Here is a 20,781-nt window from a genome sequence, read left to right on the forward strand (position 1 = left end):
TATTTCAAGGCAACAGTTTACGGCCACATATGGGGTATTTCCATACTCGGGAGAAATTGCCCTACAAATTTTGGGGGGATTTTTCTCCTTATACCCCTTAGGAAAAGGTAAAGTTGGGGACTACACCAGCATGTTGGTGTAAAAAAAAAATTTAAATTTTTACACTAACATGCTGGTGTTGCCCCATACTTTTTATTTTCACAAGAGGTAAAAGGAGAAAAAGACCCCCAAAATTTGTAACACAATCTCTTCTGAGTACGGAAATACCCCATATGTGTACGTAAAATGCTCTGCGGACGCACAACAAGGCTAAGGAAAGAGAGAGCGCCATGTACATTTGAGGCCTAAATTGGTGATTTGCACAGGAGTGGCTGATCGTTACAGCGGTTCTGACATGAACGCAAAAAAAAACAAACACCCACATGTGATCCCATTTTGGAAACTACACCCCTCACGGAATGTAACAAGGGGTACAGTGAGCATTTACGCCCCACAGGGGTCTGACAGATTTTTTGAACAGTTGTCCGTAAAAATGAAAAATGTAATTTTTCATTTGCACAGCCCACTGTTCCAAAGATCTGTCAAATGCCAGTGGGGTGTAAATGCTCACTGCACCCCTTATTAAGTTCTGCGAGGGATGTAGTTTCCAAAATAGTATGCCCCCTGTACATGCTGGGAATTCTTTTTTTTACTGTTGTGGCATCATGGGGGCTTCCTAAATGTGACATGCCCCCAAAAAACATCTCAGCAAAATTCACTCTCCATGTCGCTCCTTCCCTTCTGAGCCCTCTAGTGCACCCGCAGATCGCTTTACATCCACATATTAGGTATTTCCTTACTCGAGAGAAATGGGGTTACAAATTTTGTGGGGCATTTTCTCCTAGAGAGCGGAGCCGCACGCGCCAGGACGTGACAGTCGGGGAACGGGACAGGTGAGTAGATTGGGATGCGACCCGTGAGCGGGCGCGGCCCGCTATGCGGATCGCATACCCTCCGGCAGTGTCAGTGCAGCGCTCCCGGTCAGCGGGTCTGACCGGGGCGCTGCAGAGAGGAGAACGCCGCGAGCGCTCCGGGGAGGAGCAGGGACCCGGAGCGATCGGCGTAACAATATCATTTATTTGGAATGTCTGTTTTCCTTACAAGTTTTTTTCATAAAATTTGGGAATTTTTCACCAGGTATCGACAAAAAAATTACCACTAACATGAAGTGGAATATGTCACGAAAAAACAATCTCGGAATCAGAATGATAAGTAAAAGCATCCCAGAGTTATTAATGTTTAAAATGACAGTGGTCAGAAATTATTTTCCTTTTGAAACACAGAACTGTCTGCTGACATCACGAGCACAGTGCTCTCCGCTGACATCTCTGTCCATTTTATGAACTGTCCAGAACAGCATATGTTTGCTATGGGGATTTCCTTTTTTAACCTGGACAGTTCCTAAAAATGGACAGAGATGTCAGCAGAGAGCACTGTGCTCGTGATTCAGCAGACAGCTCTGTGTTTCAAACGGAAAAGAATTTCCACTGTAGTATTCAGCAGCTAATAAGTACAGGAAGGATTAAGATTTTTTAATAGAAGTAAATTACAAATCTGTTTAACTTTCTGGCACCAGTTGATTTAAAAAAAAAAGTTTTTCACCGGAGTACCCCTTTAAGCTGTGAAGGCTTTCTCCCAAGACTTTTGTCATTTTTTGGTAAGGAACCTACCAATAAACCATTGTTTGGCTTATTTGTCTGGCTTATTTACATGTCTCTTTGAAGAGATACCCATTTCTTAGAGATGGACTTTGGTGTCTCAAAGGCTCCATTTTAGGCCTTCTTAAAATACACACAAAATGGTGGATCATGTTGCCATGTTATATTAGAAATAGTGATTCATATTTGGGGCTTATTAGCACAACAAGGTCCATGAACAGGCTGTAAACTGCATATCAGGGGGTCTGAGAATTAGTGAAAAATAGAAGATGCAGTTCCAAACGTTCTGCAACATTTATAACTCACAGTAACAACATATGGACTTCTTTATGTCAAAGTTCTCCATAGCTTTTACACCTATGAGTGCATTTGTTTTTCGTGTGTATGTTTTTCGTGTTTTTGATGTGGTTTTCTATTCAGCTGAGATCGTCATGGCAACTTCTTTTAGCCAAAACTTAATCTCTTCAGCATCTGCAGGACAAACAACTTAGAATCCACATTTTTTCAGTGCCCTCCCCTCCTCTAAACAATCTCCCCATCTATAGGCCCCAAACGCCTAAAATTCCCCCCTTGTGTCCTGCACAGTAAAAGTGGGTAAATGAGTACAACGAGGAGGGAAGACAGGACAAAACCCGGCCACTGTGCAGGTGACCATCCAGATGGCCAATCTGGAATGACAAAAGCAAATAGAATGTAGATCACAGCAACAAAGCAGTATGCTCCCAAATAGTGCAAAGCTGTAGTCTTTTATTGGTAACCCTAAACAGTACGTGCAACATATTGACTATAGTTAGCCTTTGTCATTCTTGCAAACACTGTTTGGGGTTACCAATAAAAGACTACAGCTTTGCACTATTTGGGAGCCTGCTGTTTTGTTGCTGTGACCTACATTCTATTAGGCAAATGAGTAGGTAGCTATATAGGTAGCGATATTGGTTAGGTAGCATTGTAGGTAGTATTGTTGGTTAGGTAAGGTTAGCCAGGAACGTAGTATTGTTGGTTATGTATAGACAGCCAGGTAGACAGGTTGGTTAGGTATAGGTAGGCAGGTAGGTAGTATTGTTAGTTAGGTATAGGTAGCGATGTTGGTTAGGTATAGGTAGGTAGGTAGTATTGTGGGTTAGGTATTGTTAGTTAGGTATAGGTAGCGATGTTGGGTAGGTATAGGTAGCGAGGTAGGTAGTAATGTTGTATAAGTATAGGTAGCCAGGTAAGTAGTATTGTTGATTAGGTATAGGTAGCCAGGAAGGTAGTATAGTTGGTTAGGTATAGGTAGGTAGTATTGTGGGTTAGGTGCTGTTAGTATTGTGGGTTAGGTAGCCAGGTAGGTAGCATTAAGGGTTAGGTAAAGGTAGCCAGGTAGGTAGCATTGTGTATTAGGTATAGGTAGCTAGGAAGGTAGTATTGTTGGTTAGTTATAGGTAGGTAGGTAGGTAGTATTGTGGGTTAGGTGTTGTTTGTATTGTGGGTTAGGTAGCCAGGTAGGTAGCATTAAGGGTTAGGTAAAGGTAGCCAGGTAGGTAGTATTAAGGGTTAGGTAAAGGTAGCCAGGTAGGTAGTATTAAGGGTTAGGTAAAGGTAGCCAGGTAGGTAGTATTAAGGATTAGGTAAAGGTAGACAGGTAGGCAGTATTAACAAATGGAAAGGGAAATGGCTCTCTGACCAAAATAACACAATTTTCTATATTGGTTAGCCAGTGTTCACCTATACCTCAGGTGTAGGAAAAGACCCAATAAACAAAACCGTAACTGGCACTCAAGATCTATAATATAAGGCACATTAATTATCTGAACTTTCTAATAAGATTTATTCTGATTATGTCACAGTTATAGAATACAGTAAATAAAAATAAAATAACTAACACCAACAGGACCCTTGTGTGTGTGGTAACAGTCATAATAGAATTAAGAATATAGTACCACAAAAATCTTGTTAGATGATTTGGAAATGTACCAGGTAAAAATCGTCCGTTTTTCCGTTTCTTCTTTAGTTCTAGAAAAGACTGTTAACACCACAGTGACCAGTTACAATTCAGTTGATACTGGATATGACACAAGCCTATAACATAACTTATATACTATTGTATAACTAACCCGTCTGTGATCTGTGATATTCTCCTCAGTTCCTGAACAAGTTTCCTCCATCTCTCTGAACAATTACCAGTCGGTTAATACTCTTGGAGTCACATGGTTATACCCAGGAGGAAAAGTGGATTATTATATAGTTAGTGTAACAGGAGCCGTCAACAACACAATACAAACTAATACTACACAAGAGAATTTCACAGGATTACTACCAGGCAGAGAATATACTGTCACTGTTCAGACAGTCAGTGGGAACTGCAACAAGACATCTGCACCAATGATAGAGGCCACATGTGAGTATCCTCAGGATCTGATCTATAGTGACTCTTTATAATCATCATCATTAACCTCGGTTACAGTCACTTAAACCTGACTAAACATTTACTGTATATGTTCTCATCTGTCTGTATTTTTGTCTTTTTTTGCAGATCCAACCCCACCTGGAAACATAAATTTTAGCTCAATTACAACAAGTAATGTAACATTATCTTGGTCAGAACCAGTAAATATGAGCGATGTGAATAAGTCATATATTATAACCTATGGGATATTTCCTTCAACAAACTTAACTGAGAAAAGTAACACAACAAATGTCACCCTGCAGAACCTGATATCTGGAAATAACTACTCCATATCTGTGGTCACAGTCGGAGTGCGGGGGTATCAGAGTTCACCTGTCAGCTCATCTTTCTGTACAAGTAGGTTTTTCTTTTAAAAGTTATTTTTTTCTTTTAGAAAAATTAATATCTTTTATGCTATTACACACACACATGGATACTTTTTTTTTACTATTTCTCTCTCAACCAAACCACATGGGAGTATAAGTCCAGATTCTACACTCTATTATTTGTACATTTACTGTATATTACTGTACATATGTGTACTATGACTGATATCATTATATTACATACTGTACCTGTTCTACTGCTAGATCTACTCTATGTCTGATAGATACTGTTACTGAGTATATTGTCATCTGGACTTTTTTGGGATATATGACATTATTTTATTTTTTAAAGTATTTATTTATAACTTTTTTAGCTTAAATCAACAAAGAAATAAAAGAACAAACTGCTGAGCACAAAGCCCCTGCGCCCCCAGTCTCAATTACAAAGTCAGGGGAACAAGGTATCATCGAGCAGACAATAAGGTGGTCCACACCCGGCCAACACCTAAACAATGGACACTAAGACAGACATCATACACGCACACACCCGGAGCATCCCTCCACTTCCCATGCTCAGTTAAAGATGACCAAACTATCCTGGAGAACTGCCCCCCTCTGGGGGGGGACGACTACCAATTCACCTATTAGTAGCCAGGGCATCCAGACTCTATCAAATTTCTTGGGGCATTTACGACTAATATATAGTTTCCTATACATCGGTACATATTTATTAACCAGACTAAACCACCTCGTTATAGGGGGAGGGGAAGTATTCTTCCAGGCCATTATCAAAACCTTCCGTGCACAGAACAACAAAAACCTGATATGACACCTGTAACCAGATTATTAATAACACCTAATATATAAACAATAGGAGAGAACACATAAGGGAAGTCCAAATGATCCGCCATGAACTGCAGCACCTCTCTCCAAAAGAGTTTGAGTCAAGGGGAACTCCACATTGCATACAATAGAGAGCCCACATCTGCATTGCACCGGAAACAAGAGTCTGAAGAGGAGACCCCAATATGAAACAACTGGATATATGGCATTATAACTGGTATATGTAAATATAACGTATATTGCCCCTGATTTACTATTGTAAACCTGACATGCTTTTCTCTGGCTATGTGCCAAAATGGGTGCAGGGCGCCACAATTTGACACACTGCACCACAAATTGTGACTGTGCATTGCACCAAAATAAACCTAGGTCAGGTGTCATACCCCAGTCTTTTTGCTGGCACAGTTTACGGGTAGGGTCACGCCTAGCGCATCCGCAGCATATTCGACGCAATGTCTGGAGTACACTGCGCATCCGCATGCGACTCGCATGCTACCTCTGTGCCTGCCTGTAGCGGCAGATTGCTGCTTTGAGTAGGACACCCGGGCACAGCTTAAGGCACACTCTCGAGACGGTCTGTAGCATCAAATACGTGTGACCATACACTACAGATTATTTTTTTAAAGGCATGTACCATTTATTATAAATCTCTGTGCAGACATTCCGCAGACTGTGGGCGCCAGCATAACATGCTTGCACTCGGACCACAGAAAGAATGGACAGGTTAATTATTTCTGGGGACATTGCACAGTCCAGAACAACCCAAATTGTAATGGCGATCACTGCATGAGGAGGATTGACAGGCTCCTTTAATTTACAAGCAGATGATGTGAATTGTTCCTCTGATTTTTATTTTATATTATTGGAAGGGCAGGGAAGGGGGAGGGGGATATGTGAAGATTTTCCGTTTCTTTGTTAGTTCTAGAAAAGACTGTTAACACCACAGTGACCAGTTACAATTCAGTTGATACTGGATGTGACACAAGACTATAACATAACTTATATACTATTGTATAACTAACCCGTCTGTGATCTGTGATATTCTCCTCAGTTCCTGCACAAGTTTCCTCCATCTCTCTGAACAATCTCCAAGTTAATACTCTTGGAGTCACATGGTTATACCCAGGAGGAAAAGTGGATTATTATATAGTTAGTGTAACAGGAGCCGTCAATAACACCAAACAAACTAATACTACACAAGAGAATTTCACAGGATTACTACCAGGCAGAGAATATACCGTCACTGTACAGACAGTCAGTGGGGACTGCAACAAGACATCTGCTCCAGTGATGGCCACTAATGCCACATGTGAGTATCCTCAGGATCTGATCTATAGTGACTCTTTATAATCATCATCATTAACCTCTGTTACAGTCACTTAAACCTGACTAAACATTTTCTGTATATGTTCTCATCTGTCTGTATTTTCATCTTTTTTTGCAGATCCAAACCCACCTGAAAACATAAACTTTAACTCAATTACAACCAGTAATGTAACATTATCTTGGTCAGAACCAGTAAATATGATCAATGTGAATAAGTCATATATTATAACCTATGGGATATTTCCTTCAACAAACTTAACTGTGACAAGTAACACAACAAATGTCACTCTGCAGAACCTGATATCTGGAAATAACTACTCCATATCTGTGGTCACATTCGGAGTGCGGGGGTATCAGAGTTCACCTGTCAGCTCATCTTTCTGTACAAGTAGGTTTTTCTTTTAACAGTTGTTTTTTTTCTTTTAGAAAAATGAATGTCTTTTATGCTATTAGACACACATGAATGGATTTTTTGACTATTTCTCTCTCCACCAAACCACATGGGAGTAGAAGTCCAGATTCTACACTCTATTATTTGTACATTTACTGTATATTACTGTACATATATGTACTATGACTGATATCATTTTATTACATACTGTAGCCGTTCTACTGCTTGATCTACTCTATGTCTGATAGATACTGTTACTGAGTATAATGTCATCTGGACTTTTTTGGGATATATGGCATTATTTTATTTTATTAAGTATTTATTTATAACTTTTTTAGTTTTAATCAACAAAGAAATAAAAGAACAAACTGCTGAGCACAAAGCCCCTGCGCCCCCAGTCTCAATTACAAAGTCAGGGGAACAAGGTATCATCGAGCAGACAATAAGGGGGTCCACATCCGGCTAACACCAAAACAATAGACACTAAGACAGACATCATACGCTCACATATGTACACGCATTTATGACTAATATATAGTGTCCTATACAACGGTACATATTTATTAACCAGATAAAACCACCTCGTTATAGGGGGAAGGGAAGTATTTTTCCAGGCCATTATCAAAACCTTCCGTGCACAGAACAACAAAAACATGATAAGAAGCCTGTAACCAGATCGTTAATAACACCTAATAGACAAACAACAGGAGAAAACTCATAAGGGAAGTCCAAGTGATCCGCCATGAACTGCAGCACCTCTCTCCAAAAGGGTTTGAGTCACGGGCAACTCCACATTTCATGCAATAGAGAGCCCACATCCGCATTGCACCGGAAACAAGAGTCTAAAGAGGAAACCCCAATTTCTCTTTCGGCTCCATTGGGGGACACAGAACCTTGGGTATATGCTGCTGTCTCTAGGAGGTTGACAATATGGTAACCAAAAAGTCAGCTCCTCCCAACAGGATATACCCGCCTCCAGGCCACTGAGCAGTTCAGTTTTTGCTTAGTGTCTCAAGGAGGTGGACATGGTCTGGAATTCTCCAGACCAGGTCTCATATTTTTTATTTTTTAGTTTTAGGGAATGTGTTAGTTTTTTATTCCTTTTTATTTCTGTTTTCAGGTGGGGACTCAGGAACGCAATGATCACTGTTTCCCCATTGCGAGATGTACTGTTAACCCCCTCTCGCCAACGGTCAGCGCTTGGGGTTGTACCTCATGGGTCCGGGTCCCCCTACCTCTCTGTTCGCCTCGCTATGAACTTGGCTTGCCGCAGGTGAAAATGCTGACTGAAGACTCCATTACTGAAGACTCCATGAGGTAAGTTCTTCAGACAAGGTGAGTAAATCTCCCTCTCTCCACAGGTCCTGGAAGAGCACTTGCAACCTCTGGAGACCCCTGACTTGTTACCACTCTTATACTATTGTTATGGGGTCTGCCTGGAGGGTATTGTTCCCTCCTTATTCTCTATATGGAGCCCCCCTTTTTTATATGGAAAGGGTCTCTCTTTATTCATGTGGGGAAGGGGCTCTCTTTATTCATGTGGGGAAGTACAGTGGTGCTTTTGTGTGGTGTTTTTTCCCTGCACTCCGGGCCAGGGATTACTATGCGTGCGGCTGCCGGCTTCAGCACTTTTACTTTCACTTTCTCGGCGGCCGCGTGTGTGCGCCGGCCGCCGTCAGCTGGGTAACTGCCGACGGGCTATCTCCGTCCGCTCCCCGCTCCCGTCCTTCGCACATGCGGTTCGCAGGTGCGCTTGGGGCCGGGAGCGGGCGCCATTACAGGGGCTTCACAATAGTGCGGGTAGCTCTGCCCACTGCCTTGTACTGTTCTCCGGCGCGAAAACTCTCTCCTACAAGCGCTTTGCGCGCACAGAGAGAGGAGTTTTCTCAGCCAATTGGTGTGCCCTTATTCTAGCCCAGCCCCCCTCCCCTGCTCCTTGTTCCGTCCCAGCTAGCTTACAGGAGTTTTTCCAGCAGCTGCCTGGTTAAGGGACCAGACTTGGGTAAGGCTGGGTTCACACTACGTTTTCTACCATACGGGAGCGCATACGGCAGGGGGCATACGGCATATTTCACCGTATGCGCTCCCGTATGTCATTCATTTCAATGAGCCGGCCGGAGTGAAACGTTCGGTCCGGTCGGCTCATTTTTGCGCCGTATGCGCTTTTACAACCGGACCTAAAACTGTGGTCAACCACGGTTTTAGGTCCGGTTGTAAAAGCGCATATGGCGCAAAAATGAGCCGACCGGACCGAACGTTTCAATCCGGACGGCTCATTGAAATGAATGACATACGGGAGCGCATACGGTGACATACGGGAGCGCGAGGTTTTAGCTCCCCCCTGCCGTATGCGCTCCCGTATGGGAGAAAACGTAGTGTGAACCCACCCTGAGACTGTTTTCTTCTTAAATTTTTAAAGGCTTTTAACCCTAAAATGTCTGGTTCTGCAGAACCAGCTTGCTCTGCCTGCACCACTGCTCCCCCAGACCCCCGTGTCGTTTTTGTTCCGGATGTCCCTCCAGCCTGGATTTCTCACCGGCCCTCCAGAGGGACCCGTTCTCCTCCCCCCTATGCTAACCGCGCTTGTAAGCGTCATCGGGGTGTTTCTTCAGGGTCTTCCCCTGAGTCTCCTGCAAGCATGGACGCTCCTCTCTGAGGAATTGCTCCCCTGCTCTCATAGTCGCCGCTCTGGCTCCCCAGACCCGCGTTCCAGGTCAGCCTCTCCCTCATCCAGGGCCGCCTCAACTCGCTCTCATTCTCCTGGAGAATTTGCGGATGAAGTCTCCGATTCGGCATCTGATTCAGAGGACCGATCGGATATGGCTGACACGGTGAACTCATTGGTTTTTGCCATAAGAGACACCTTCCATTTAGAGGTTCCAGGATCTTCGGACTTAGTCCTGAATTATCCTTTCATCGTGCCCGTCCAGCACCCAAGATGTTGGATGCTGGAATCCGCCTGGTGGCATTCTGACAAGAGGTTTCAGGAAGCAGGAAGGTTCTGGCGCAGTTTCCTTTTGCCAAGGACCTCATCTTAAAGTGGACTTCTCCTCCTTCGGCGGACCTGCCAGTCTCACGCCTCTCTAGGGCTACGCCACTGCCGCTGGCAGATGTGGCTGCCTTCAAGATCCGGCAGACAAAAAGGGTAGAGACCTTGGCAAGTTTTGCCCTTGTATTGCCCTTGCCACTGGTATCCTAGTGGCCCTCCATTGTTCCAGGTGGCTTAAGGCATGGGACGCGGATGCCGCTTCTGAGAAGTCTCTTACCGAGCTTCCATTTGCCGACTCCCGACTTTTTGGCAAGCGACTTGATGAAATCATCTCTGAGGCGAAGGGCGGCAAAGAGTTCCTTATTACCTTGGAATAGAGCTCGCACTACTTCCGTAGGAAGTCCTTTGCCTTTCGGTCCTTCCGGACTGCTAGTCCCAATAATGGGTCGGGGCAGGCGCCCTCGTGGGACAAAAAGGTTCCCTCCTTCCGGGCGCGCCCCTCTTGAAAATCGGAAAATCGTTCCGGACATTTTGCTGCCCAGTCTGGCACCTGCAAATCCACTTCCGCATGAAGGGACACCCCCACCCGCAAATTTTTCTCGGGTGGGAGGTCGTCTTTTATTTTTTAAGACATCTGGGCGGCGCACATTATAGTCTCCTGGGTCAGGGACGTGGTGTCCAATGGATACCGGATCGAAATTGCTTCTCTCCCGTAGCCCCCCGGTCTTCTTCGCTAGCGGGGGAATTTTGGGGGGTTTTCCAGTCCCTTCTCATCCAGGGAGTCATTGTCCCGGTCCCTTCCAGGGAGCGCTTTCGGGGTTCCCAAGTAGGGCGGTTCTGTGCGGCCCATCTTGGGTCTCAAGCGTCTCAATCAACACCTTCTAATCCACCATTCCCGAATGGAATATCTCCGCTCAGTGGTGACGTCTATGGATCAGGGGGAGTTTCTTTCTTCAGTGGATATCTAGGATGCCTACCTCCAGGTTCCTAAATTTCAAGGCCATCAGCGGTACCTCCGCTTGCGGTTCCGGAAGGTCATTTGTGATTTGTGGCCCTCCCCTTCAGTCTGACCTCTGCTCCGCGGGTCTTTACTAAGGTCTTGGCACCCGTCATAGCCCTCCTTCGGTCGCGGGGTGTCTCAGTGATTCCTTACTTGGACGACCTCCTCGTCAAGGCTTCCACCAGTGCCTAGGCTTGGGAGAATGTGATTTTTTCCCTCTTCAGACCTTTTATCGCTTCGGGTGGATGGTCAACCGAGACAAGTCTGTTCTCACCCCCACCCAGTCTCTGGTCTTCTTGGGGCTTCAGTTTCAACTCGGCCTCTGCTCGGGTTCGCCTCCCGCCGGACAAACGTCTGGCCCTCTTGTCGGGAATCCGCTCCCTCCAGATACCATCCCCAGTCACCATCCGTACTTGCATGGAAGTCCTGGGTCGGATGGTGGCATCCATGGAGGCCGCGCCCCAAGAAGCCTTTCTGTCCATGAACATCCTGCATCTGAGGGCGATATATCTTGTCTGAAGCATTGGGAGTCCCTGCTTCAGGGCCACCCTGTCCGTGTCCAGTCGGACACCAATCGTCAGGGCGGCACTCGCAGCTCAGCAGCCATGTCCGAGGTGACAAAGATCCCCCTTGGGCGGAACACGGAGTTCCGGCCATTTCGGCTATTCTCATTGCGGGAGTGCTCAACTGGCAAGCGGGTTTCCCCAGTCGGTCCTCAGCTGACCCCGGAGAATGGCCTCCTCTTCCGGAGGTGTTCGCACAGATCTGCAACCTCTGGGGGACCCCGGACATGGATATCTTCGCGTCTCAACACAACCGGAAGATTCCGACGTTGTGTCAAAGTCCAGGGACCCCCCTGGCTCTGCCGTGGATGCCCTAGTAATTCCGTGGTTGGGTTTTTTTTCCTGCCCTCTCTGTTCCCTCCCCTCCCTCTCTTCCAGGGTTCGAAGGAAGCTCTTGGTGGAAGGAGTTTCCGCCATTGTGGTGGCTCCAGACTGGCCCCGAAGGGTATGGTACGTCGCCATGGTCTGGCTTTTGGACGGCGTTCCGTTCCGTCTCCCACTTCGTCCAGACCTACTGTCACAGGGTCCACTCTGTCTCCCCTTTTTACAATCGCTGCATTTGACGGCGTGGCGGTCGAGACAGCGGTTCTAAGGGGCCGCAGCTACTCTTCCCAGGTCATTCGCTCCTTGCTCAGGGTTCGCAAGTCCTCCTCTGCGAGGATTTATCACCGTACCTGGCGGGCTTACTTTCATTGGTGCGAAACTCAGACCATTTTTTCTCCAGTTACCGTTCCCGTTTACCGTCTCCTCTCCTTTTTGCAGTCGGGGTTGGAACGAGGGCTGACTCTCAGCTCCCTTAGGGTCAGGTTTCGGCCCTTTCCATTTTCTTCAGCGTCCCCTGGTTCCAATTCGCATGTCCGGACCTTCCTTCAGGGCGTGGCACACGCTGTCCCCCCTTTACCGGTCCCCTTCTCCCTCTCGGGACTTGAACTTAGTCCTAGATGTTCTCCAGGACGCACCTTTTGAGCATCTTAGGGAGGTCCTCCTTCGCCTCCTGGGAGTTGGTTTTTCCTTGGCTATTACTTCCATTCAGAGAGCATCTGAGCAGCTCTTCCTGCCGTTCTCCTTTCCTGAAAGTTCTTCAGGACAAGGTTGTTGTCCGGCCATATCCGTCCTTCTTACCTAAGGTCGTTTCGTCTTTTCTTCTCAACGAGGACATCGTCTTTCCGTCTTTTTGTCCCGCTCCTTTTCATCCCAGGGAGCGCTTACTCCACAAATTGGATGTGGTAAGGGCTGTTCGGGCTTATCTATCTCTCACCTCTTCCTTCCGCCAGTGTGATCCTTTCTTTTTTCGTCCTTACGGAAGGTCGGCAGAAGGGACAGCCTGCTTCCAAGGCCACCATTTCCAGGTGGATCTGATGTGCTATTTCGGAAGCTTACCGCTGCATGTGGAAGGTCCCGCTCTTCAGGGTTTTTTGGCTCATTCCACCACTCTGTGGGAGCATCCTGGGCTCTCCGAAACGAGGCCTCGACCTCGCAGATCTGAAAAGCGGCCACCCGGGCGTCTTTGCACACTTTACCAGGTTCATACCTTCGCATCGGCTGATGCTAGTCTGGGCCGTAAAGTGTTGCAGGTGGCGGTGGTACAGCCGACTGCCTGACCTTTCTTCTCTGCCCACCCAAGGGATTGCTTTGGTACGTCCCAAGGTTCTGTGTCCCCCAGTGGAGCCGATAGAGAAAAGGAGATTTTTTAGACTTACCGTAAAATCTCTTTCTCGAAGGATCCATTGGGGGACACAGCTCCCGCCCTTTTCTGGGGTTCCTTTTTGGTTATCTGTCCGAGGGAGTGTTCAGTTGATTTTTCTTCTGGTACTCGAACAGTTCGTGTTTTTTTTTTTCCTTTGACCTGTCTGTCTCCTCCGATTGCTCTGGGACTAAAACTGAATTGCTTAGTGGCCTGGAGGCGGGTATATCCTGCTGGGAGGAGCCGACTTTTTGGTTACCATAGTGTCAACCTCCTAGAGACAGCAGCATATACCCAAGGTTCTGTGTCCCCCAATGGATCCTTCGAGAAAGAGATTTTACGGTAAGTCTAAAAAATCTCCTTATGAAACAACTGGATATATGGCATTATAACTGGTATATGTAAATATAATGTATATTGGCCCTGATTTACTATTGTAAACCTTACAAGCTTTTCTCTGGCTATGTGCCAAAATGGGTGCAGGGCGCCACAATTTGACACACTGCACCACAAATTGTGTCTGTGCATTGCACCAAAATAAACCTAGGTCAGGTGTCATACCCCAGTCTTTTTGCTGGCACAGTTTACGGGTAGGGTCACGCCTAGCGCATCTGCAGCATATTCGACGCAATGTTTGGAGTACACTACGCATCCACATGCGACTCGCATGCTACCTCTGTGCCTCTGCAGATTGCTGCTTTGAGCAGTACACCCGGGCACAGCTTAAGGCACACTCTCGAGACGGTCAGTAGCGTCAAATACGTGTGACCATACCCTACAGATTATTTTTTTAAAGGCATATACCATTTATTATAAATCTCTGTGCATCATACGCTCACATTCGTACACACCCGGAGCATCCCTCCACTTCCCATGCTTAGTTAAAGACGACCAAACTATCCCAGAGAATTGACCCTATTGGTAGCCAGAGCATCCAGACTATATCAAATTTCATGGGGCATTTATGACTTATATATAGTGTCCTATACATTGGTACATATTTATTAACCAGATTAAACCACCTCGTTATAGGGGGAGGGGAAGTATTCTTCCAGGCCATTATCAAAACCTTCCGTGCACAGAACAACAAAAACCTGATAAGAAGCCTCTAACCAGATCGTTAATAACACCTAATAGACAAACAACAGGAGAAAACACGAAAGGGAAGTCGAAGTGATCCGCCATGAACTGCAGCACCTCTCTCCCAAAGGGTTTTAGTCAAGGGCAACTCCACATTGCATGCAATAGAGAGCCCACATCTGCATTGCACCGGAAACAAGAGTCTGAAGAGGAGACCCCAATATGAAACAACTGGATATATGGCATTATAACTGGTATATGTAAACATAACGTATATTGGCCCTGATTTACTATTGTAAACCTGACATGCTTTTCTCGGGCTGTGTGCGAAAATGGGTGCAGGGCGCCACAATTTGACACACTACACCACAAATTGTGTCTGTGCATTGCACCAAAATAAACCTAGGTCAGGTGTCATACCCCAGTCTTTTTGCTGGCACAGTTTACGGGTAGGGTCACGCCTAGCGCATCCGCAGCATATTCGACGCAATGTCTAGAGTACACTGCGCATCCGCATGCGACTCGCATGCTACCTCTGTGCCTGCCTGTAGCGGCAGATTGTTGCTTTTAGCAGGACACATGGGCACAGCTTAAGGCACACTCTCGAGACGGTCAGTAGCGTCAAATACGTGTGACCCTACTCTACAGATTATTTTTTTAAAGGCATATACCATTTAAGAGTCAAATAAAGATGCTTTATTGACAGGCTTACAGATACCATGTAAGGAAAAGCATGGAAATAATGAAAAGGAACTAACGGCCCATTTAGGCCTTAAACAAAGTAACAATTGGTACAAGTGATGCATTAGACATTAACAACACGATGATAAGCAGCACAAAATCATAGTGGCAGAAAAAAGGTAGAAGGTGTTTGACGGCTGGTCATCCCCGACAATGAACAATAGAGTCCCTCCCACCCCTCAATACGGAGATCAATAAAGCGAAAAACTGCATCGGACATTAGGACAATGGGTTGAAGATAACCACGGTTCCCACAAACGATCAAAGGAGGACACAGCATCATCTCTAATAGCAGATAACTTTTCATTAAGCATAATGAGGTTAACTCTATCCACTACCATCTCAAAGTCTAAGGAGGGTTTTTTCCATTTTGCTATATAAATTCTAGCAGCCATCAAGATAAATTGAGCTAGTCGAAAGTGACCAAAGGTCATTCTCTGTGGCTTAGTACCAAGCAAGCAGAAAGCCGGGGTACGTGACACATAAGTACCCAAAAGGGAGCCTAAAAGATCCAATACAGTCGTCCAAAGGCCCGCCACCACCGGACAACCCCACCATATATGATACATGGTTCCCCTTTGACCACACCTACGGAAACATAATGGGGAAACATCGGGGTAAATCGAGTGAAGTCGCGAGGAAACCATGTATACACGGTGCAGAACCTTCAACGCCGTCTCCATCAATGTCACTTGCTAACTCCCCTTCCCCAAAACCACACAACCCTCCCTCCATTGGGGTAAAGACAAGGTGTGATGAAGGTCCGCTTCCCACGCTAACATGAAGGGCGGTTTCTGATCAGGAGAGGGATCATTAAGATGAGCATACACTAGGGAGAGGAGCCCGACATCCAAGGGTCTATAGAGAATGAAAGCTTCATACATAGTAGGATGTAGTGTAGTCGTGTTACCCATAACAGTACGATAATAGGAAAATATCTGGTGGGCTCTAAAGGATTCACCATCAGGCATGTCATATCTTCGTTTGAGAGACATTAATGTGTACATCAAACGATGGTCAAAAAAGTCATAGAGTCGTAGCAGTTTATTATCAATCCACCAGTGGAAAAGGGAGGGAGTAAGACCAGGTAAAAAGAGAGGGTTGCAAAGAAAAGGAGTCAGAGGAGAAGCGTAGGCTTGCAAGCGAAATTTGAAGCGAACCAGACGCCAGAGAGACAATGAGTAAAGGGCAATCTGTGCCGACGTAGGGACCAGCGTAGCTATAGGGCTCGAGGTCCACATCAAGGATGCATAGGAGTAAGGGGACAACAAGGAGTCCTCCAGTCTCGTCCAGCGAGGTGCTCTATCCAGAGCATTCACCAGTGCAAGTTGAGCCAATCGTGCAGCATAATAGTATTTAAGAAAATCAGGCACCGACAAGCCACCCGACTTCCTATTATAATGCATGATTCGCCTGGAAATACGCGGTCGTTTGTTCGATCAGATATAGTTAAAGGAGTCTCTTTGCAAAGCAAGCAAATCACGCTTTGCTACAGGTATAGGTAGTGTTCTAAACAAATACAACAACTTAGGTAAAACTACCATTTTTATCACGTTCACCCTACCTAACCAAGAAATGTAAGGATAATTCCACTTGGCCAGATCAGATCTAATAGATTTATAAAGAGGAACAAAGTTAGTGCTATACAATGATGAAATGGATGGAGTAAGTTTCACGCCCAGATAGGGCTAACCCGCATTAGCGTTTTTAAAGTGAAATGTACGTTCAATGGTGTGTTGCAAGGATTCCGATATATTACAATACATAATTTCAGATTTAGTAACGTTGACCCTCAACCCCGACTGCAGAGCAAAGGAGTCCAGCACCTTAAAAAGGTTGGGGAGGGAAATGAGGGGGTTTGTAAGGGTTAGCAATAAATCGTCAGCGAACAAGTTCACTTTATATTCTGAAGATCCGATAGCGGTACCTGAAATATCAGGATGATCTCTAATCATTTGTGCCAGTGATTCCATAATTAATGCAAAAAGGGCTGGGGATAGGGGGCAGCCCTGACGAGTACCCCGGCCTATAGAAATCGGACAGGGAGAGGTAGATGGCAACTTTAGATGTGCAGTCGGGGTGGAGTACAGAAGGTGTAGAATAGAAACAAATGGGCCAGCAAAGCCAAACTTGTGTAAAGTGGCGAATAAAAAAGGCCACGATACACAATCAAAGGCCTTCTCTATATCCAAGGCTACTACAATGAGAGGGGTTGTGGTAGTCCCCGCCCACTGTATTTGGTCAATGACTTTCCGAACATTATCTGGTGCTTGGCGGCCAGGGATAAATCCTACCTGGTCTTGATGTACCAGGGTAGGAAGATGGGCATTTAATCTTTTTGCTAACAAAGATGTCAGGAGCTTCTCATCAACATTTAACAACGATATTGGGCGATAATTGGCCGTACTTAAATGATCTCGGTTCGGTTTAGGGATAACTGTAATGAGTGCATCTAGAAATTCAGATGGAATAGTAGTCTGTGTGCAAAGCGAATTGAAAAATGTGAGTAGATGAGGGAGTAGCAATGGTGCTAATTTTCTAAAGTATGCTGCCGTCAGGCCATCAGGCCCAGGGGCCTTACCAGACTTCAATCGGGCAATGGCGTCCGCGATTTCCTCTACTGTAAAAGGAGCGTTTAAAGACTCCCTGGCGTCTGGTGTCAATGACGGTAAAGTAATTAAAGAGAAGAAGTCAATAAGGGAGGAGGAAAGAGCAGGGGAAGAAGAGGGCGCTGTATATAGAGTAGAGTAATAGGTATGGAAGGCTGTATAAATCTTATCGGGGTGAGAAGTTTGGAGACCCGGTCGGAGCTGCAAGCTATGTACTCTATTAAAAGAGGAGGTTTTTTTGAGCATTGCCGCCAGTAATTTGTCTGGTTTGTTAGCTAACCTGTAATAGGTCGCTTTTGTCCAACGGACAGCTTTCTCAACCTTGGTAGATAGAAGTGCATCCAGCTGTAAGCGGGTCTCCTTAATGGTATGATAAAGGTAAAGAGATGGGTCCTGTTGATGAGCATACGTCAGTCTCTGTAATCTACATTCCAAGGCTATTTGGGTAGCAGTGCAGTCTCGTTTCAGTCCACTAGCTAGGGATATGATACGGCCTCTCATATAAGATTTATGGGTTAACCACACCCATACTGGGGAAGACTCAGGGATTGTGTTGGTATCGAAAAAAAAATTCAGGTCAGTATCTAGTTGTTGGTGTACCCTCGGCATGGTCAGTAATGCTTCATTCAGGCGCCATCTAAATGGGTATGTAAAGGAGGGCATCAAGTTAAAAGCAGCTAACACCATATCATGATCTGACCACACCGAGGGAACATGACGTGCATACAACATCTGAGGTAACATGCGGGTATGGACTAATATCCAGTCTATCCTGGTATAGTGACCATGTGCAGGCGAGTAATATGAGTAACCCCTAGATACCCCATTATGTTCTCTCCAACTATCTGCTAAGTCATGGGATACAAACAATTGCTGCAGAAGGCGATGTTGAGACCCCGACCTACGAAAAGGGGCTGAATTAGATCTATCCAGTTTACCATTAACTATCATGTTAAAATCTCCGGCCCAAATCAGCATATCGTACGACAGTGTCTCAAGAAGTGAACATAAACGGGAAAAAAACATAATAGGGGAGTCCGTTGGAGCGTAAGAGTTAACAATACATAAGGATTTGTCATACAATGTACCCAACAATATTAGGTATCTGCCCTCACCATCCACCAACTCCCTCTGTACCGTGAAGGGGAAAGAGTTATGAAACAAGGTCATGACTCCTCTGCATTTAGTCATGAATGACGAACAATGATGTCTAGAATACAATCTGTGTAAGTGTGACGGTTTAGAGGTGAGCGTAAAATGGGTTTCCTGGATACACAATATGTCAGGGTGTAATTTTACGTAATCTATAAAGGCCTTACTACGTTTACCTGGGGCGTTGAAGCCCCGCACGTTATGTGAGAGAACCTTAGCCATAACACCAATCCAGAGGAGACATGCCATCATACATACCACACCCAATAATCAGTACCCAGAGATGGATAGGGAGACCAGCCATCAGCACCAATTGCGGCTGCTTGCCGTCAAAAAACAGAAGTGCATCGTACCTATAGAAACAGAAAACAAAAAACAAACAAACATAAAAGAAAAAAAAATAGACAGGAAAACAAAAAAACGTCCATATCACAGGAAAGGCGGGCGGCCTTATCAAGTCGCCCAGCATTCTTCCTATGTCCCACGAAGGGATGATGGGGTGCAGTATTCTGAACCACGATCTAGCCTCGCCATGGAAAAATTGTAGAAATCAATAACAGCTGGGGTGGGGGGTGTAGAAGGAGAACAAAAGTCCCGGCTCACAAAGTGTAGAGAGGCAACAGCTCAGCGTCCAATAAGCAAACAACTGTATAAAAAAATGGAGAATCCACGACAATCAAGTAGCAGTGTCCTCTAGCAAAGGGTCAGGGGGTCTACGTTTCTCTCTCCCCACAGTAGACCATTCACGGTTCACCCTTCCAGGCCTTTGAGGTAGAGGTGGACTATCCACCAAAGTTATGCGAGCATGTGAAAGAATTTCTTTGGCTTCCAGCACAGTATGGACATTGTGCGTGCGACCACTAGCCTGGAATATTAAGGAAAAAGGGAACCCCCACCGGTAGCGTATGCCTTCTTTTTGAAGTGTAAGGGTAATGGTGCGGAATTCTCTGCGCCTAGCTAGGGTGGAGGGGGCCAGATCCGAAAAAATGCGCACAGATGGAGGGACCCCAGGTAACGCTGGGATGTTTCTGGCCGCCTGCAGGATGGTGTCTCTCGCCTCAGGATAATGCAGTTTAAGTATTATATCCCTCGGATAGTCAGGGTTCTTGGGCCTGGTCAGGGCTCTATGTATGCGGTCAAAGCGCAATAGTTCTGGTTCCAGCTGCGGGGCCAATGCGTAAAAGAGGGAAGAGATCACCTTAGTAAAATCAGTCACCTCCTCCGGGAGACCACGGATCCGTAAGTAAGCGCGGCGTGAACAATTCTTCAAGTCCTCAAGTTTCAGCTCGAGGGCCTGTAGTTGCGCAGTGTGATCCTCCAGGTCATGGCGATCAGCTTCAATGGCGTCAGCCAAATCGTCAATCCGCGCTTCAGAGTCTGCCACTCTCTGCCCCAAGTCTTTCAGCTGGGAGGATAGGTCTGCCACCGCCTTAGACAATTCGGTTTGAAAGAGGAGTTTTATGTTCCGGAACATTGAGTTAGGCGACAGGTCTGTAGGGCCTTGCGACTCCTCCTCTGAATGCTCCGCTGGAGAGCTGCAGCGTGGCTCCGCCATCTTGGAGCGCCTACTTGTTCTGAAGATATCAGGTATAGACTGCTAGAGCCGTTGCAAATTCTGCCTTTTTGTGCCCTTCTGGGATCGCGGCATGTTCCCCAAACCGGCAGGGTAAGTTCTAACTCAAAGGAGCCCGATATGGGCGCTTAGAGAGGCTGTATAGTCGCGGTCAGCACGGAGCTCACACTACATGTGTCCTCTCGCGTGAGCTGCGCGCATGCGCCCCTAAAGGCATATACCATTTATTATAAATCTCTGTGCAGACATTCCGCAGACTGTGGGCGCCGGCATAACATGCTTACACTCGGACCGCAGAAAGAATGGACAGGTTAATTCTTTCTGGGGACATTGCACAGTCCAGGACCACCCAAATTGTAATAGGGAGGAGGATTGACAGGCT

The 20,781-nt window shown here is 45.9% G+C and overlaps 1 protein-coding gene across 1 annotated transcript in view; it reads left to right on the forward strand.

Moving 5' to 3' along the window:
- Positions 1-20,781, forward strand: part of LOC130277524 (receptor-type tyrosine-protein phosphatase beta-like) — a 279,946-nt gene that overhangs the window by 131,811 nt on the left and 127,354 nt on the right. Inside the window, exons 7-9 of the mRNA XM_056528200.1 lie at positions 4,210-4,479; positions 6,343-6,600; positions 6,736-7,005. Coding sequence (XP_056384175.1) covers positions 4,210-4,479; positions 6,343-6,600; positions 6,736-7,005 — 798 coding nt within the window. The remainder of the gene's footprint in view (positions 1-4,209; positions 4,480-6,342; positions 6,601-6,735; positions 7,006-20,781) is intronic.

Source organism: Hyla sarda, chromosome 6 (assembly GCF_029499605.1).
Source record: "Hyla sarda isolate aHylSar1 chromosome 6, aHylSar1.hap1, whole genome shotgun sequence".
NCBI classification, from domain to species: domain Eukaryota; kingdom Metazoa; phylum Chordata; class Amphibia; order Anura; family Hylidae; genus Hyla; species Hyla sarda.